Consider the following 16,803-nt stretch of genomic DNA (forward strand, 5'->3'; position numbering starts at 1 on the left):
AAGGATTAATCTGCTGCAGTTTTTTTTCAACCTTAGACTGTTATAAAGATACTCATGCTTTGTGTTAGCCCATAAATTGAGAGGCATATGCTACCCTTGATCTATGCACAGAACTCCTGTTGAGATTAATGGGACTTGCATGTTGTTTGGAAGTTGCTTGCAAAAAGGGCAAATTAAACCTCTTCATTAAATAGGGAACAGGCTGTTTTAGAAGGAAATCTTATTTCCCCTACAACAGTGTTAAGTCTCTCTCTCTCTCTCTCCCCCCCCCCCACCCCCAATCCCTCTTCTTCCTTGGAGGGGGGGTTGGAGTGGAAAAGAGGCACTGCAAACAACGGCAGCTTTAGGCAATAAGAGACATATGTTTCAAAGGTATCTGATCTATTTGTTTGGGTTTTATGCTCTCAAATGTCGCTATCAAGAAAATTTCAGATGATTTTTTAAAATTATATATCTATATCTATATCATCTATCTATCTATCTATCTATCTATCTATCTATCTATCCATCTATCTGGGGAAGGTGTTTTTTTTCATAGGAGCCAAGTACAGGGCTGGAATAGAAATGCAGTTTGGTTCTCCTTTAAAGGCAAATTAGGACTCTCCATAACAATATGTGAACCCAAACCAAAGCTGCCTCTTCTTATTTGCACTTATCGTAATTTTATGATGCAGTTCTCCAACCAAAATGTTTCTACAAAGATGTACATATCAGGGCAAAGTGTGCATAAAAGTGCATTGATCAGTGACCACATTTAATCAATAATAGTTTTTTATTGCATGCATTGTAACATACAATTTTATTTTTGTGTATAATTCTTACGTATATTTCATGGCAATTCATTGGTGCTTGACTACAACCTCTATTTGGTTTATTATTAATAGATTTTGAATCTGTTTTTGGAAATAAGATAAAAATGCACTAAATTAGGGGAAATTGTATTATCAGATCGGGGGAGGCTCCAAACCAGCTTAATTGATCATCCCTAAAGATGCAGAGCAGATATTGATTCTTGGGAAGACAGAGCTTCTCTAGCGTACCAGGTACTGTGAACCAAGAAATCCCTGGATCAAGTCTCACTCTCACACAAGTCAGTGGCCTCAGGTAAGCCACTCACTCACCTTCAGTGTTCCTAGCTCATGAGACAATCTCAGGGTTGTGGGTTCAAGCACCATATTGGGCAAAAGATTCCTGCACTGCAGGGGGTTGGACTAGATGACCCTTGTGGTCCCCTCCAACTCTATGATTCCATCTCCATTTACTCACTCTAATAGCAAACCAAGCTCAGGGGAACCTGAAATTTTGCAGAAATACAGAGGTGTCTTTAGGGAGGAAAGCGAGGAGGGTACAGATCATGTACCAGGGGAGTCTGAGTTTGTTTGGGTGTCTCTACGCAGGGCCCTGTGCAGACAGGATCTTGAATACATGGAGGCTGAGGTGAGGTCCCTGAGTGAAATTCTGAACTGGCAATTGAGCCAGAAGCTTCCTGGTCCAGAAGACACATTTTTGGCCAGCATGCTACAGCATCTCTTGCTCAGCCGCATTAAAACATTAATCCTCTGCTTGCACCCCAGCGGGGGTGGGGGGGGGAGTTGAGTAAACTTACTGCAGCCTGCCTTGTAGCTGAAACCAGGAGGAAGGAGGAATCCCTGCTGTGCTGCTGCTGCTAGAGTCCGCTGGTCTGGAGGGAATACTGGAATCATTAATGGCGGCAGCTGACCTTGGACCTGCTGAACAGGAGAAGGAAAATCAAACCAGAAATCGGGGCTTTCCTTAATGGTAAATTTGCAACAGGACAGTGGCAGCATTTGCAACTGAAAATAACAGCCAAAAATTAATCCAGTCCAGAAGAGAGCAGTCTATGCGCTGAATATTTATTTCGCAAAATTTGTATACCACTTTATAATAATAATAATCAAATCCTCTAAGCGGTTTATAAAGGACAACCTAATGCATAACTTCAAAATGCAGACAAAAACAAACATCAGAAACACATTAACACTGCATTTTAAAACAGAAATAAAACCAGCCATCTTAATACATGTTGAAATTGCATGCTTAGGCTTGTTGATGCATGTGAATGGGAACTATAAGGAAGGCAGGTTGCAGGGCCTGTACTTTTCTGCATTCCAGGCCTCACAGATTACAATTCACTGCCCACTCCCTTCCACTATATGAAATTTGAAGCTCTCAAACAGTCACAAGATCTGGTTCAGAGGCTCATTTGCAGAGCTACAGAGTCATATGAAATGATGATCCACCACAAATGCAGACTACCAGCCAGTTATGACACTGTCCCACCCCAATTTGGATGCCCCAGCTGGCAAAAAGTCTAGAGGTGGGGAAGATCTGCTGTCCGGTTGCCTCTGAAATAAGATGTTGCTTCCCCACATTTCCGAGTTGCTTGGAAATATGCCACTGCCCCCATGAGCCATCAGACACTTCCCCACATCTCATGGCAATACTCAAGCAGAAAACGACTGCATGGAATTGAGGTCTCTCTCTCTCTCTCTCTCTCTCTCTCTCTCTCTCTCTCTTTCTTTCCCTTCTCCAGTGTCTGGTGTATTGCTCTGAAGAAGACAGGACCTCCGCTGGCCCCTAGGAAATGTAGCTGGTTGCGTAGAATATCAATGACCAGGAGATCAAGGGACTTATATCCCCAAATTAGTCTGAGCCATGTCTTTCAATTGGCGTTAATGAAGGTCCATATTCAGGTGGAACTTATTTATTAGGAAATAAATAAGAAGTACATTCTCTGGAGGGGCAAACAATGTTTGTCTGTTGCAGCAAAAACAACAGAACGTCTTAAGGGCTATCACATTTATTATGGCATGATAAACCCTTTTGGAGTACTGTTCACTTCTTCAGATGCATGAAATTTTATCCTGAGTTAGAGGTATGCATGCAACACTAGCATCACAAAGATCTGTATGCGGTGCCTTCCTGAAACAAAATCTCCGTCTCTCTCTCTCTCTCTCTCTCTCTCTCTCTCTCTCTCTCTCTCACACACACACACACACACACACACACAAAAAAAAAATGTAGGATTGGGCAAATCTGATAATAACAGTTTCTATTAGTTTTCCATTTTCCCCATCTTAAATGTAATTCTCCAGGTTCCCAAATCACTTTGTGATTAAAAAAAACACATCTTCATGAAAATTCACCTGCCTCTTAGTGCAAATTTCAGCTAATGTAGACATTTTGTTGCCTAACATACACATTTTGGAAATGCAGTTTCCTCTAATATAATGCATTTTGCACGTTATTTGCACTAACTTATGCTTTTTACGCCACTAGAATGTGCATTGTTGGTAGCATTAACAGACTTGCAAAATTTGGAGAACCACGACTGCATTTTCATGCACTCTGTTGTTCCAGAAAGTACAAACTAGGTCCACCTTTAAATGTGAACTGAACCAAATTTCTCCCCCATCCCTAATCTTACATTATCTAAGTAAAAAAAAAAAAAAAAAAGGTAAAGGGCCCCTGACAGTTAAGTCCAGACTCTGGGGTTGCGGCGCTCATCTCGCTTTATAGGCCGAGGGAGCTGGCATCTGTCCAGAGACAGTTTTTCCGGGTCATGTGGCCAGCATGACTAAACCGCTTCTGCTGCAATGGAACACCGAAACCAGAGCAGCACACGGAAACACTGTTTACCTTCCTGCCAGAGCAGGACCTATTTATCTACTTTCACTTTTGGGCATGTTTTCTAACTGCTGGGTTGGCAGGAGCTGGGACTGAGCAACGGGAGCTCACCCCATTGTGGGGATTCGAACCGCTGACCTTCTGATCGGCAAGCCCAAGGCTCAGTGGTTTAGACCACAGTGCCACCCGCGTCCCTATTATCAAAGTAGTGAAACTTTATTAACGAGTTCAGCTGAGCATGGAAGTTCACCCCCACCTGCCTTGAGAATGGCTGAAGGCTTGCTTGCCCAAAAGGTTTTGGCATCTGGGGGAATCAGTAAACAATTCAAGCAGACCAATGAATCAGTGGCTTCTGGGCCAACAAGGCACAATCTTACTACGAACACATGTGGAGTGACTCCACTGAAGCCCAAAGTCCCTCGCTCACATGCCACAGCACTGCACAATTATAAACACAACACTGACATGAAAGCAGTAGAGCAGGGGTCCCCAAACTAAGGCCCGGGGGCTGGATGTGGCCCAATCACCTTCTAAATCCGGCCCGCGGACGGTCTGGGAATCAGCGTGTTTTTACATGAGTAGAATGAGCTCTTTTATTTAAAATGCATCTCTGGGTTATTTGTGGGGCATAGGAATTCATTCATATTAGATAGATAGATAGATAGATAGATAGATAGATAGATAGATAGATAGATAGTCTGGCCCCCCACAAGGTCTGAGGGACAGTGGATTGGCCCCCTGCTGAAAAAGTTTGCTGACCCCTGCAGTAGAGGCAGGTGGGGTGGTACAGACAGGGATGCAATGCTGCACCAGCATCCTGCTGCCTTGCATCCCTCCCCTCTGCAACTAACAGTGACATTATGTACTGGAAAGCCAGGTCAGCAATGCCACCCCCCAACTCTCTGCTGGCTGTGCTGCTGCTGCTTGAAAGCACCCTCACCACACAGGAAGATGGGGGATAGTTTAGTTCGAAGAGTGTGAGACTCTTATTAACCTCAGGGTTGTGGGTTTGCGCCCCACATTCGGCCAAAGATCCCTACTTTGCAGGGGGTTGAAATAGATGACCCTGGTGGTCCCTTCCAACTCCACAGTTCTATGATTCAATCACCATTTACTCCCTTCTAATAGTGAACCTAGACAGCATCTTAAAAAGCAGAGACATCACCTTGCCGACAAAGATCCGTATAGTTAAAGCTATGGTTTTCCCAGTAGTAATGTACGGAAGTGAGAGCTGGACCATAAAGAAGACTGATCGCCGAAGAATTGATGCTTTTGAATTATGGTGCTGGAGGAGACTCTTGAGAGTCCCATGGACTGCAAAAAGATCAAACATACCCATCCTTAAAGAGATCAGCCCAGAGTGCTCACTGGAAGGGCAGATCCTGAAGTTGAGGCTCCAGTACTTTGGCCACCTCATGAGAAGAGAAGACTCCCTGGAAAAGACCCTGATGTTGGGAAAGATGGAGGGCACAAGGAGAAGGGGACGACAGAGGATGAGATGGTTGGACAGTGTTCTCGAAGCGACTGGCATGAGTTTGGCCAAACTGCGGGAGGCAGTGGAGGATAGGGGTGCCTGGCGTGCTCTGGTCCATGGGGTCACGAAGAGTCGGACACGACTGAACGACTGAACAACAACAACAATAGTGAACTGAGAGGGTGAGCACAGGGGAACCCAAAAAAGTTTGCAGAAATACAGAAGTCCCTCTAGGGAAGAAACTGTCTAGAATGAATAGTAATGAAATTCAGATGGGGGTGGAGGGAACCGGGGGAAGCCACCCAAAATGTTAAGAGAGTTATGAGTGTATAAGAAATATTGGTGCTTTGTGTGTTTTGTGTGATTGTATGTTTTTCTTCTTTTTAAAAAATAAATAAAAATTATTAAAGAAAGAAAATGAAGAGGAGGAAAAATGCAATGGAAGAGGCCTAACCGTGCTTGGTGGTCCTGTGGTATGTTGAGTTTGTGGGACTGGGACCTGTGTGTTAGAAAGTAATGGAGTATCCTGGGAAAGGGCACGGCTGGCTGGTTGACTGGCAACTCTACAATTCTACATGGAAGCATTCTTTGGCTCACAGGGCACACTTTTTGGAAGCAGAAGCAAGCATCATCCTCAGGAGCTTGGGGCAGCGACAATGTGCAACTACTGCAGAAGACTTGCTGGTTGCAGACTGCACTGCACTGCACTGGGCCTCGCACAGAGAAGCACCCTGTTCTGTTTCCCATGCACCAAGAAAGGAAGATTCCACCACTAATTCCTAAACTCAAGCAACTTCTCCTTTTCCACTCGTGACCCTGTTGTTATTCTAATTCACCTAACAAACAGCACACACGCCCCGCAGTTTATTAAAAAAAAATTTAACACCCTGGAATAATCCCACCTCTGCCTTGAATTAATATTTCATTTGTCTTTTCAAAAATCACAAAGAAACTCCATCCTCCTTTTAGAAACAAAAATGAACAGCCGAGTGGAATTTTCGCATTGCATTCTTCGGCAGAGAGCCATGGAACTTTAAAAAAAAAAAAAAAAGGTTCCAAGGATGAAAGTGACTTTGCCAAGCAAAGAAGCTTCAAAACAGAACTCAAAACACTAATAGAGAGACAGATGGTTCCACTGAAGGCTTTGCTGCCAAAAAAAAGAAAAGAAAAAGAAAAAAACCCGGAGTGATGTTATTGAAGCCGACTGGAAAGTTCTCTGATGACTGCAAATACTCTTGTCCCATTTCAAGTGTTAACTCTGCCTCCAGGGCTAATATAAACTAAAGCAACACACACACACACACACACACACATATGCAGACACACACACAATCTCATGCACAGCCTCTGCCAAGCCCACAAGGTAGCACAAGTCTGCACTTGATTTCAAGTGACTTCTGGATACGCTAACAAATGCATTGTACTCATGTGTCCCTGTTTTGGGAAGGAAGCCATTAGAAAAACAAGGGTTTTTAAAAAAAATAAAAATAAAAATAAAATAAAAATAAAATAAAGGCATCATCACATTTTCTCATACAAAATTTCCACCTCCTGGTACAAATGCAAAAAAAAAGGTGTTTGAAAAAAATTTAATTAATTAAAAGCCTCCTGGCTTCAGATGACAAAACTTAGCTGAGTAATGGAGGTAAGGAAAGCAGAAAGGTGAGGATGGGTTGCGTAGAGACCGAAATAACTCAGTCAAAACAATGTAATTTTCGTTCCAAGCTGGAATGCAGGGCGAGGGAGAAAGAGAGTTTTAATACCTGTGCTCCATTTCCTTTCTAAAGTAAATAAGTGCCCAGGTAATTTTATTTTTATCAAAATATTACAGGAGGATGAAATGTGAACTGAATGCAGAAGCTGGCTGGTTTTGTCCTAAATGCTGTGTTATTATTTTTTCACAGGGGAGGAGGCAGGGCTTTCAGCAAGGTTTGTTTACTTGTTGCTAGGTTACAGATGTGGAAAACGACAAACGCAAAAAACCTAGATCCCCCCATTTTAGCTAAGACAACATATTTTTCAGATATGTTTATACAGAATTATGTACACTCCCAATTCCTTTTCTTTCCCCCTCACCTCTCAAACAGACCTACTGACTTGTGGACTGACTTGTGGGTCCTAGATTTAAGAGTTTCTTTAGGACCAATAAGAACTTCCAATCAGAGCTAGATGCAAACCTTGGCATATATGTGGCACTCCTTAACAAGCCCAGCTTGGACCCAATGGAATGTAGCACTCACTGGAGAATTGCCAATACCCTATTTTGGGTGAAGGGGATGAAAAAAGCTGGATGAGAGGGTGGCTGTCTTTCTGAATGAAACAGATTAGCTGGATCCACCTTAGTCTGGGTTGAGGCCTGACTAGTGAATCAGCTTTGGTCACCCTGAAGGATGACCAGTATTGAGTAGGAGTGTGACCCTCTTAAAGGTAAAGGTAAAGGGACCCCTGACCATTAGGTCCAGTTGCGGACGACTCTGGGGTTGCGGTGTTCATCTTGCTTTACTGGTCAAGGGAGCCAGCGTACAGATTCCAGGTCATGTGGACAGCATGACTAAGCTGCTTCCAAACTGAGAGCCAGTTTGGTGTAGTGGTTAGGAGCGGCAGACTCGTAATCTGGGGAACCGGGTTCGTGTCTGCACTCCTCCACATGCAGCTGCTGGGTGACCTTGGGCTAGTCACACTTCTCTGAAGTCTCTCAGCCCCACTCACCTCACAGAGTGTTTGTTGTGGGGGAGGAAGGGAAAGGAGAATGTTAGCCGCTTTGAGACTCCTTCGGGTAGTAAAAAGCGGGATATCAAATCCAAACTCTTCTTCTTCTTCTTCTTCTTCTTCTTCTTCTTCTTCTTCTTCTTCCGGCGAAACCAGAGCAGTGCACGGAAACGCCATTTACCCACCGGAGCAGTACCTATTTATCTACTTTGATGTGCTTTTGAACTTCTAGGTTGGCAGGAGCTGGGACCGAGCAACGGGAGCTCACCCCGTCGCAGGGATTTGAACTGCCAACCTTCTGATCAGCAAGCCCACGTCCCTCTTACAATTACACATACTCTTAGTGGCTCCTGGATCAACTGTGGGATGGGTACTGAAGGCAAAAACTACACTTTCATTCCTACCTACATGGTTCAGTCCTAAGAGCAGAACTGGTGGATAGTTACTCCCTGGTAACTATCTACCAGGTTCCACCAGGTGCTATCTTGTCTCTAACAACCAACCAGCCACTGGGAAGAGTCATCAGGTGTTTTGGAGTGCAGTTCCATTGTTATGTTGATGAAACACAGCTCTACTTCTCCATAACATTTGAATAGGGAGAGACAGTGGAAGCCCTGGACAAGTTTCTTAAAGCAGTGGTGGAATGGATGAGGGCCAATAAATTGAGTCTGAATCCTTCGTGTGCATGCAAACAGCTGACCCCAGCTGACTTTCATAATAAGAGCCCTGCTGGATCAGGCCAATGGCTCACCTAGTCCAGCATCCTGTTCTCACAGTGGCCAACCAGATGCCTGTGGGAAGCCTGCAAACTCCCTACACCCCTGGGTGGAGCTAATGGAGCAGGAGTCAATGATAGGTAAGAGAGTAAAGGTAAAGGGACCCCTGACAGGTGGAGCCCACTATTTCTAGCTAAGTTCCTATCTTCCACTCTACTGAGTTCTTCAAGGGCAACACTGAGACTAAGGAGGAGGCAGCTGACACCCCTGGGTGGGTTGCAAATAAGAAGGCAGACAAGCTGGGGCTGGCTGAGAGCACTGGGAGGACAATGACCCATTTGCCCTAATGGAGAAGCCTACTGAAAGGGTCTTTCGCTCTAAAAGATGAACACAGTTCTGCCACGTAGTTTAATATAACACAGAGATGGATAGGAGGAATTTGCTCCCAAATGTGTAGCTATTAATACTACGGAAGAATTCCTCCGAAACGCTTCTTCAGAAGTGGAGGTGGGAGAAAAATCTGTGATCGTTTCATTAATAACTGATGTTCCCGCACAGAGTATGATGGAACATACAGCTTCCAGATGCTTGTTTAATGCAGCGACTGATAAGCTGCGGGCTTTGCGGAGCACCGCGGTGGTAAGAGAGTCAATGAAACATTTGTCAGGGAAAGGGAAACAGGTGTGAGATTGCTCGATGGTGGGCGCTTTCTGCTTTTCAACGGAGAATGTGCCGGATAATTTCCCGAGCTGGAAAGGCCGCCTAATGCTCTGTGGAACATTGTTTCGGTTCTTAAAGATGCCGGGAAGATTTTGGCATTGAGGTGATAAATACATTATTTACAACGGGGGGCTGCTGAAAGATCAGGATGCTCATCCACATCTCTGGGGAGAAATAAAAATGATGCTTTTTTATGTTTAAAGCAGCACGCTGCCTTCTATTGCATTCCCAAATATGGGAATCCCCACTGGAACTGAAGGTTGGTTTAACCTCTCCCTATATAAGCAAGTGGCTTCCATTGAGTTCTATGTGGGGTTGTCTCTAAAAGCTTCCTGGAAATTTTAATACAAAAGGCAGCTGCCAAGTTCCTCCATCGGATCAGCTACATCAGTGATGGCCAAACTTGGCCCTCCAGCTGTTTTGGGACTACAACTCCCATCATCCCTAGCTAACAGGACCAGTGGTAAGGGATGATGGGAATTGTAGTCCCAAAACAGCTGGAGGGCCAAGTTTGGCCATCACTTAGCTACATGGATTACTTCCCACAGTTCTTAAAACAAGTAAACTGGCTGCCAATCCTTTATCAGGAAGGTCCATAGCTCAGTGGTAGAACATATGATTTGCATTCGGAAGATCTCAGGCTAAACTCCTGGCATTAGGGCATGTCATTTTAGAGGGTGAAACTTAGTTTTTTGCATATTTCTTAAGTGAGGGGTTTTAAAAATATGTCTTTGGGTGTGAGGAATTCAAACCTAGATTTATTTTAGTGATTGGACCACTTTTAGCTTGGCAAGTCTACTTTTGATGGAGAAGCACATGAACTGCTTTCGGAAAACCAAAGAATTTTCATTCTACCTTCTGGAAACGTCAGGTAATGCTAAATAAACAAATAATATACAGTGTAACAGCAAGTACATGATAATCATTTTTTAGTGATTTCTATGACTACAAGGCATCTGTTTTTGAAAACTGAAGTTAGCAAGTTCTTGTGTGTGTGTGTGTGTGTGTGTGCGTGCAAGTGGTTAGCCTTGCCTAGGGCACAAAATGGCCAGGCACCAACATTGGCTTTATAAGGAATAAGGAATTTATGAAGGAAATAGGGGACTTGCAGCAGCTCTTAGCATCCTTAACAGACTATCCTTCCAAGGATTCCTTGGAAGAAGCAATGACTATTTAAGGTGGTATCATGTAGGTGGGGTCTAACCAATTAAATAGGCACTCCTTGCAAAACCTAAATCTGGATCGAATGTATTTGTGTGCCAAGGCCCCGTGACCCACAGTTCCCTGGTGATTAATAAACACATGGACACGAGTATTTTGGTTTATGGGTTCAAATAGGCCACAACTTTATTGGTTACAGATGTGAGCGGTTTGGCTTAGGCATTGGGTGAAGCCAGGCTATATCTGAACTCTTGCCCATCTGCAAGGAGTCCATAAGGATAAGCCACCAATGGGGGAGCCCTATGATTTACACCAAATAGGGACACTCCGAGCATTTCCCATTGGGGTCATGGCATGGTCAGAGCCCACGTCCTAGGCTCCACACACCCAGATCCCTTTAACAGGATACCCTTAATGATATCCGGCGAAAGGGCGAGAGAAGAGAGCCCCTCCAGCTGCGCCACGGTTAAATTTCCCACAGCCATTATCCCTGCCAGTGCCAATTGGCCAGCGGGACCTCACTGGGCATGGCCCCACCCAGTGCTGGTGACTGGCTGGGATGGAACAATGGGGGCATCTACTCCCTGCCCCCACGCCGGATCACTGCAGGGGCCCGGATGCCTGGCCGCAACACCGCCCACCGAAAAAGGTGAGCGGACTTCTTTTCTACAGAAAAGAAACACCCTCAAATTTAACCCACAAGTTTTGCATGGCAGTTCTTTTTCCCCACCTGCACACCTGCTCATCAGACTGATTTCATTGATACTGACAGCAGAGTCAACTGAGTGATTCAAACTTTACCCTGCAAATCATCATTTCATATTCATAGCTTTTTGCCTATCGTTTATCTTTCAGCCGATTCCACCCCCCTCCCTGCGTTGTTTTAAGTAACAAGTCTTATTCTTTATTTTCCCATTTCCAATCTATAACATTATAAGATCCTTTGCAAAGAATCCTAATATTGTTGTTCTGTTGCTGTATTATTATTATTATTATTATTAAGGTTTTCCTTTTCTTCCAGTATCTTCTCCCCCCCCCCATTTTCTTGACAAGTAGTTATAGCAGTGTTTGCTTTAATTAACGTGTAGGCGGGTGGGCAAGAACGAGAGGTTATCTAATAGTACGCAGTGGGCAGCAATTCAAAGTTAGCACTGTTTTTGCATGATGTATTGGCACAAACACAAAGAAAAGTCTAAGTCGAGTCATTTCACTTTAAGTGATATCCATCCATCTATCAAGAAAAACACACTCAACTAACTTTATCTTGGAGGCAGAGCAGATTTTAATCTTTTATGAAACATCGACGCTTGAGTTCTGTAGTTGGGTTAGGAGCCAAAGAACCAGCTCCGTGTTTCCAAGTGGGGTTTAGGTTTCTCAAAGAGCATATAGCAGCATCACCAGTGCAGCAAAACAAACTACTTTCAAAGTCCAGGGTCTCTGGAAAGCAGGTTTTGGTATGGCACAGAAAGTCGACGTTCAATGGAAGACATGCAAAAAACACCACTGGCCCAGGCACACTCACACACATAAATCCTTTGCTGTGCTGAGTGTAGGTCACTAGATACCTGCCTCGATCTCTCGTTGGGCTTCAAGGTTGGCACACACAGAAGATCTGCCACCCAAGGGCTGTTTCAACAAATCTCTGTGGTGGCTGCCTCCGTACTGGAAATCCCTTCTCAGTGTCTGTCTATGCTGGCTGTTTAAACATCTTCAAACTTAGGATCTGCTTTTAATTCCAACCCACAACTTAGGATCCTCTGCCTGAGAAGGTCCCAGATGGATCAATCCAAAAGGCTATCTCTACCAGCAACCCATTTCTCATGGCAGGCAACCAAAGTTTGAGAACCATTGGTGGACCACAGGCCACATTTTAGAAACCCCTGCTCTCCAGTGACTTTTTTCACCCCAAAGGCCACATTCATGCTTGAGCAACCTTCCAAGGGCCACATGGCAGTGGTCAGTGGGGCCAGATGCAAAAGTTGGATTGTATTTACGTAACCTAAGGTTTAGTAGTGTTTTGCATGTGCAAAAGTTGGTGGAGCAATGGAAGTGACGCTCACCTTTGTACAGTAGGCTATATTTCAGCCAGGCCAGGCAAATGTCAGATAATAGCATGGTAAACCACGTTTTGCATAGTCTGTCACTCAAAGGGAAAGAAAATGTTGAAAACTAATGTCTTAAAACTTGCAATAGGGCCTTCTAATTTAATCCCAACAAGACTGAATGCATGATTGGCATGCAACATCATTTTTCACAACTTTAGTTGTTACAACAGTATCATACCATCCTTTCCTCAGGATGACACATTTTATATTGAGCATTATTGCTCCCATACGATTTTTCTTTTAATTCAATGTTAACTAGAGTGGACAAACAGAAAGGAAAAGCAGAAGTAGTGGCAACAATATCCGTGTGTGTGTTTGTGTGTGTGTGTGTGTGTGTGTGTGTGTGTGTAATGCATTAATTACTCCTGGTACTAGAAAGCCTCTAATTGCTACCCAGGGACTTCGTTCAGCTGTTCAGGCACGCATCCGATTGCCACCTCTGCTAGGTTGACTGCTCTTTAAGAGTGCTTTGTTTCTATAAGAGCACTTAGTTTCATGGTCAACTGCTCGGTTTTAGAAAGCAAAAGAGAACAGTCAGAAGAGGAGGAAGGCTGCTGTCGTAATGTTCACTCTCTGCCTCATGCTATCTGCGGCTTAACTCCGAAGGACCAGTTAAACATGTGGTCAGGAAGGGAGGAAGGGGGAGAAAATGCAAGCAGGGTACCTGGGCATCTCTTTCTCCCCACTCTCTTCACCAACAGGCTGCCCTCTTTTGACAGCCCCAGATCGGGGGTGCAAACTTGCTCCACGGTGGCACACAGTGTGCGAGTGTCATCATGCACACAACACGCATGAGTAACATCACATGTGTCACGTCGTGTCACCACATCGGGAGCTGGGGGCACCTTTCACAGCAGGAGGAGGAGGAGGAAGAGGAGGAAGAGGAACCAGCCATGGAAGCTGTGCTGCACTCGAATCCATGGTTGGCTCTGTGCTCGGCCTTCTCCACCCTCTGATTGTTTGGAGCATTGGGGGCCCGGCTCCCCAAAAATTATTGAGGTGGGCAATGTAGCTTGGCCCCCACAAGATGGTGCCCCTGCCCTGAATTGTTCTAGGTTGACCCATTCTGAGCAAGGGCATTCCAGGACAGTCTCAACTGGATCTGACCCAGATCAGCCCATTTTGGTTCGGTATCTAGCATTTGGCCAGACCTGGGGCAATACCCTACCAGGTACTGCTCCCTGTGAAAGGCTCTGCTAAGTTTATGGAGCTAAATGATCTGTATGAAATCAGTTGAGATGGCTTTGCCCTGAAAGGCTGCATATAAGTTACAGGAACAAATGGACTCCCTACTGCAGCCTGAGTCAATTGACTGTCTCTCAGCTTCATTGTCCTGCATATGGAATGTGTAGATAATAACACTGACCTGCCCAACAAGGTTGTTGTAAGGAATACAACTAGAACATGGTTGAGAAGGGGCTGCATACAAAAAACAACAACCCCACGTTTATATCTGCTCCATATTTTCAGACTAGGATTAAACAAGGGAAATGTTCCATGTTCCGCTGTCCCATCAGATATATATATAGGCGACTGGATCTCTTTTTAAAACAGAAGGCAATCTTTTATAGTAGCAGAAAACTTCAAATGCAATTCATAACAGATACGAAATCTGTGAAAATCAGGTTATTGGGCACAACCCACCCCCACTATTTTTCATGGCTGCCTTTAATTGCAAGCTCAAAAATTAGGGACTGCCTCGAACCCTGTTTGGCCTATTATTCCCTCTTTTCTCCTCCTCCTCCTCCTCCTCCTCCTCCTCCTCCTCCTCCTCCTCCTCCTCCTCCTCCTCCTCTAGTCCCTGCTGGCAATAGCAGCAGAACAAAAGCACAAAGGAAACAATTGACAAAGAGTTTGTTTGCTAGCCTTTTCCAAGCAGTGCTGGTGAAGGAAATCATCTTTGTTACAAGGAACATTATTATCCTTCTTAAAAAAAACAAAAAACAAAAACAAAACAAAACAAAAAAACCTTATTACCGGATGGTTTTTATTTTATTTTGGCAATCTTTTCGAACGCTTGTATCCTGCATCTTCTTTCCAGTAGTTCGCTCTGAATTTGGCTCAGTCCAGAAATCGGGAGTGAATTCTCCTTTAGAACTCTACAATATCTGATTGGTATGCAATGGAAGGGGTCTCTCTCTTTCTCAAAAACCTGTAGCAGTATAGGCAAAAGCTTGGAAAATGCAGCATAATTAAAGTTAAGTCTCTTTTGATATTGATATTTTCTTCCGGAAACTGAAATAGTTCTTGGAATATACAGCCATTTTTCTTCTTTTCTTCTTCTTCCTCCTCCTCCAGATTGCCAGTCTTTAAATACATAGCTATTTCACTTCTAGCTCCATTTCTAAGCCGCTATAGGTATTAGAGGATAATTTACATGCAATTTGCATTTTTTTTTTTTTTGTGCCTGTGGTTTTGGTAAGTCTTCCAAACCTAATGACTGTTCCTTTTGGCCAGCAACATAAATGCTGTAATCACACAATTATTGTGCTGGGAACAGTTTAATTCAGCATTTTGTTCTCAACCACAGAACAATTACTCAACAATTTTGGTTAACCGTATGAGCTTGCAGCCTGGAGAGGAAGCCACTTATTCACAAGATCTATTGTCCTACACAAAGGTGCAGTTACCCTTGATTCTTATCTGCTCCAACTTCCAGAGTCACTTAGCTCTTTAGGGGGAGTTCCACGTTCTCTCTGGCTAATGAAAATGAATGACTGCAACGCGTGCTTTATTAGCTTATTCATCTCTATCTGCTGAGCACTTTTAATTACTCATTTGCTTATCAAGAGAAAGGTTTTTCTGTGCACGTGTCTGGGGAAAAAGTTAAAATGTCCAAAATTATTTTAACCCTCTGTTTCCAGCCTACATCAAGGAAACATATAGGAAAGTCAACCCCTGCCTTCTTTCAAGGAAAGCAAAGGGGAACTGGATTCTCCCCCTTCCACTTTAAGCCTTTGGCTCTCCAGATGTTGCTGAACTACAACTCCCATCAGCCCTTGCAAGCATGGCCAGTGGTCAGAGATATGGGAGTCATAGTTTGGCAATGGATGGCCAATGGTTCACCTACACCTGTGTTGAACACTAGAGGTGTTAGATTCCAGTGTAGATACAGGTCTCTCTACCAAGATGTTCAGCCCTAGCAGAAGAAATCCTCAATCAGTGCCATAGGGTTAACCCCTGTAAGTACACTCAATATTTTATTTTAAGGGGGGGGGTATTTTCTGCCACCCATTCCACTATTATATATTATGTATTTTGCATTTTAGGTTGTAAACCACCCTGTGGGCTCTTGATGTAGAGGAGGTATATAAATTTAAAAACAAACAAATAATAATCTTGCCTTTTTTTCAAAATACTTATATCCTATATTTGCACCTTTCCACCATGTCTTGCAATAAGAAACACTAAAGGCAATAAAAATAAAGCCAATCCAATAACCTCAGGGTTCATACACATGCTGGAAAAGTCAACAAGAGAACAACTATTAATTAGGCAAACAAACAAGGCAACCAAATGAAAGAATGCAAGAAAACAAAGATGTTTAAAAATGGTTTTTTGCAATATCTAAATGTCTTCAAAGATGGCACCAGAAGGCGAAGTGAAGGAAGTCTGCTGTGCAGACACAACAACAGCATTGGATATAACTATGGTACATGTCCTGGCCAACTTCTCTTCAACTACTGACTTGCCTCTGGACCATCATATCTGACCTACTGTTAAGCCCCCCAAGACATCCCCTTCTTGCACAAGGAGAGTGATACAAGATGCTTTAGACTATGGATCCTTATAGAATTGTGGGGTTGGAAAGGACCCCAAGTCCTTTCCAAGTCCAGTCCTGAAGCAACAGGACAAATTAAGAGCTCATTGTTCTTGACCCCTGACCTTCTGAAAAAAAAACTCTGGCCCTCCAGACACTGCAGGAATACAACTGCCATCATCCCTGACCATTTGCCATGACAGCTCGTGACAATGGGAATTGAAGTCCAAGAGTATCTGGGTGGCCACAGATTCCACACTAATGTCCTTATGTCTCTTTATAGAAGAACTACATTTGGTAGGCAAATGATTCCAGCTACTTGACCTCTGCCTGAAACCGCGGTGAGCCACTGCCAGTCAGGGCAGACAATATTGGACTATATTGGACTAAATTGAGAACCCCCCCCCCCCGAATATACAGGCCCTGACACTCTCTCAGCCTACTGGCATTTGACAAAGAGTTTAAGCTTCCCTAACTGGCACTATTTAAAGCAATATGCAAATTGGATCA

At 43.9% G+C, this 16,803-nt stretch overlaps 1 protein-coding gene across 8 annotated transcripts in view; it reads right to left on the reverse strand.

The window, feature by feature from the left end:
* The window catches only part of SOX5 (SRY-box transcription factor 5), a 580,304-nt gene that overhangs the window by 118,386 nt on the left and 445,115 nt on the right, over positions 1-16,803 (reverse strand). For 6 of the 8 annotated variants that reach the window (XM_033161787.1, XM_033161788.1, XM_033161792.1 and 3 more), the window contains one exon: positions 1,607-1,730. In XM_033161787.1, the coding sequence (XP_033017678.1) occupies positions 1,607-1,730 (124 nt within the window). The remainder of the gene's footprint in view (positions 1-1,606; positions 1,731-16,803) is intronic. The other 2 variants (XM_033161790.1, XM_033161786.1) reach the window with 1 other exon arrangement.

Source organism: Lacerta agilis, chromosome 10 (assembly GCF_009819535.1).
Source record: "Lacerta agilis isolate rLacAgi1 chromosome 10, rLacAgi1.pri, whole genome shotgun sequence".
NCBI classification, from domain to species: domain Eukaryota; kingdom Metazoa; phylum Chordata; class Lepidosauria; order Squamata; family Lacertidae; genus Lacerta; species Lacerta agilis.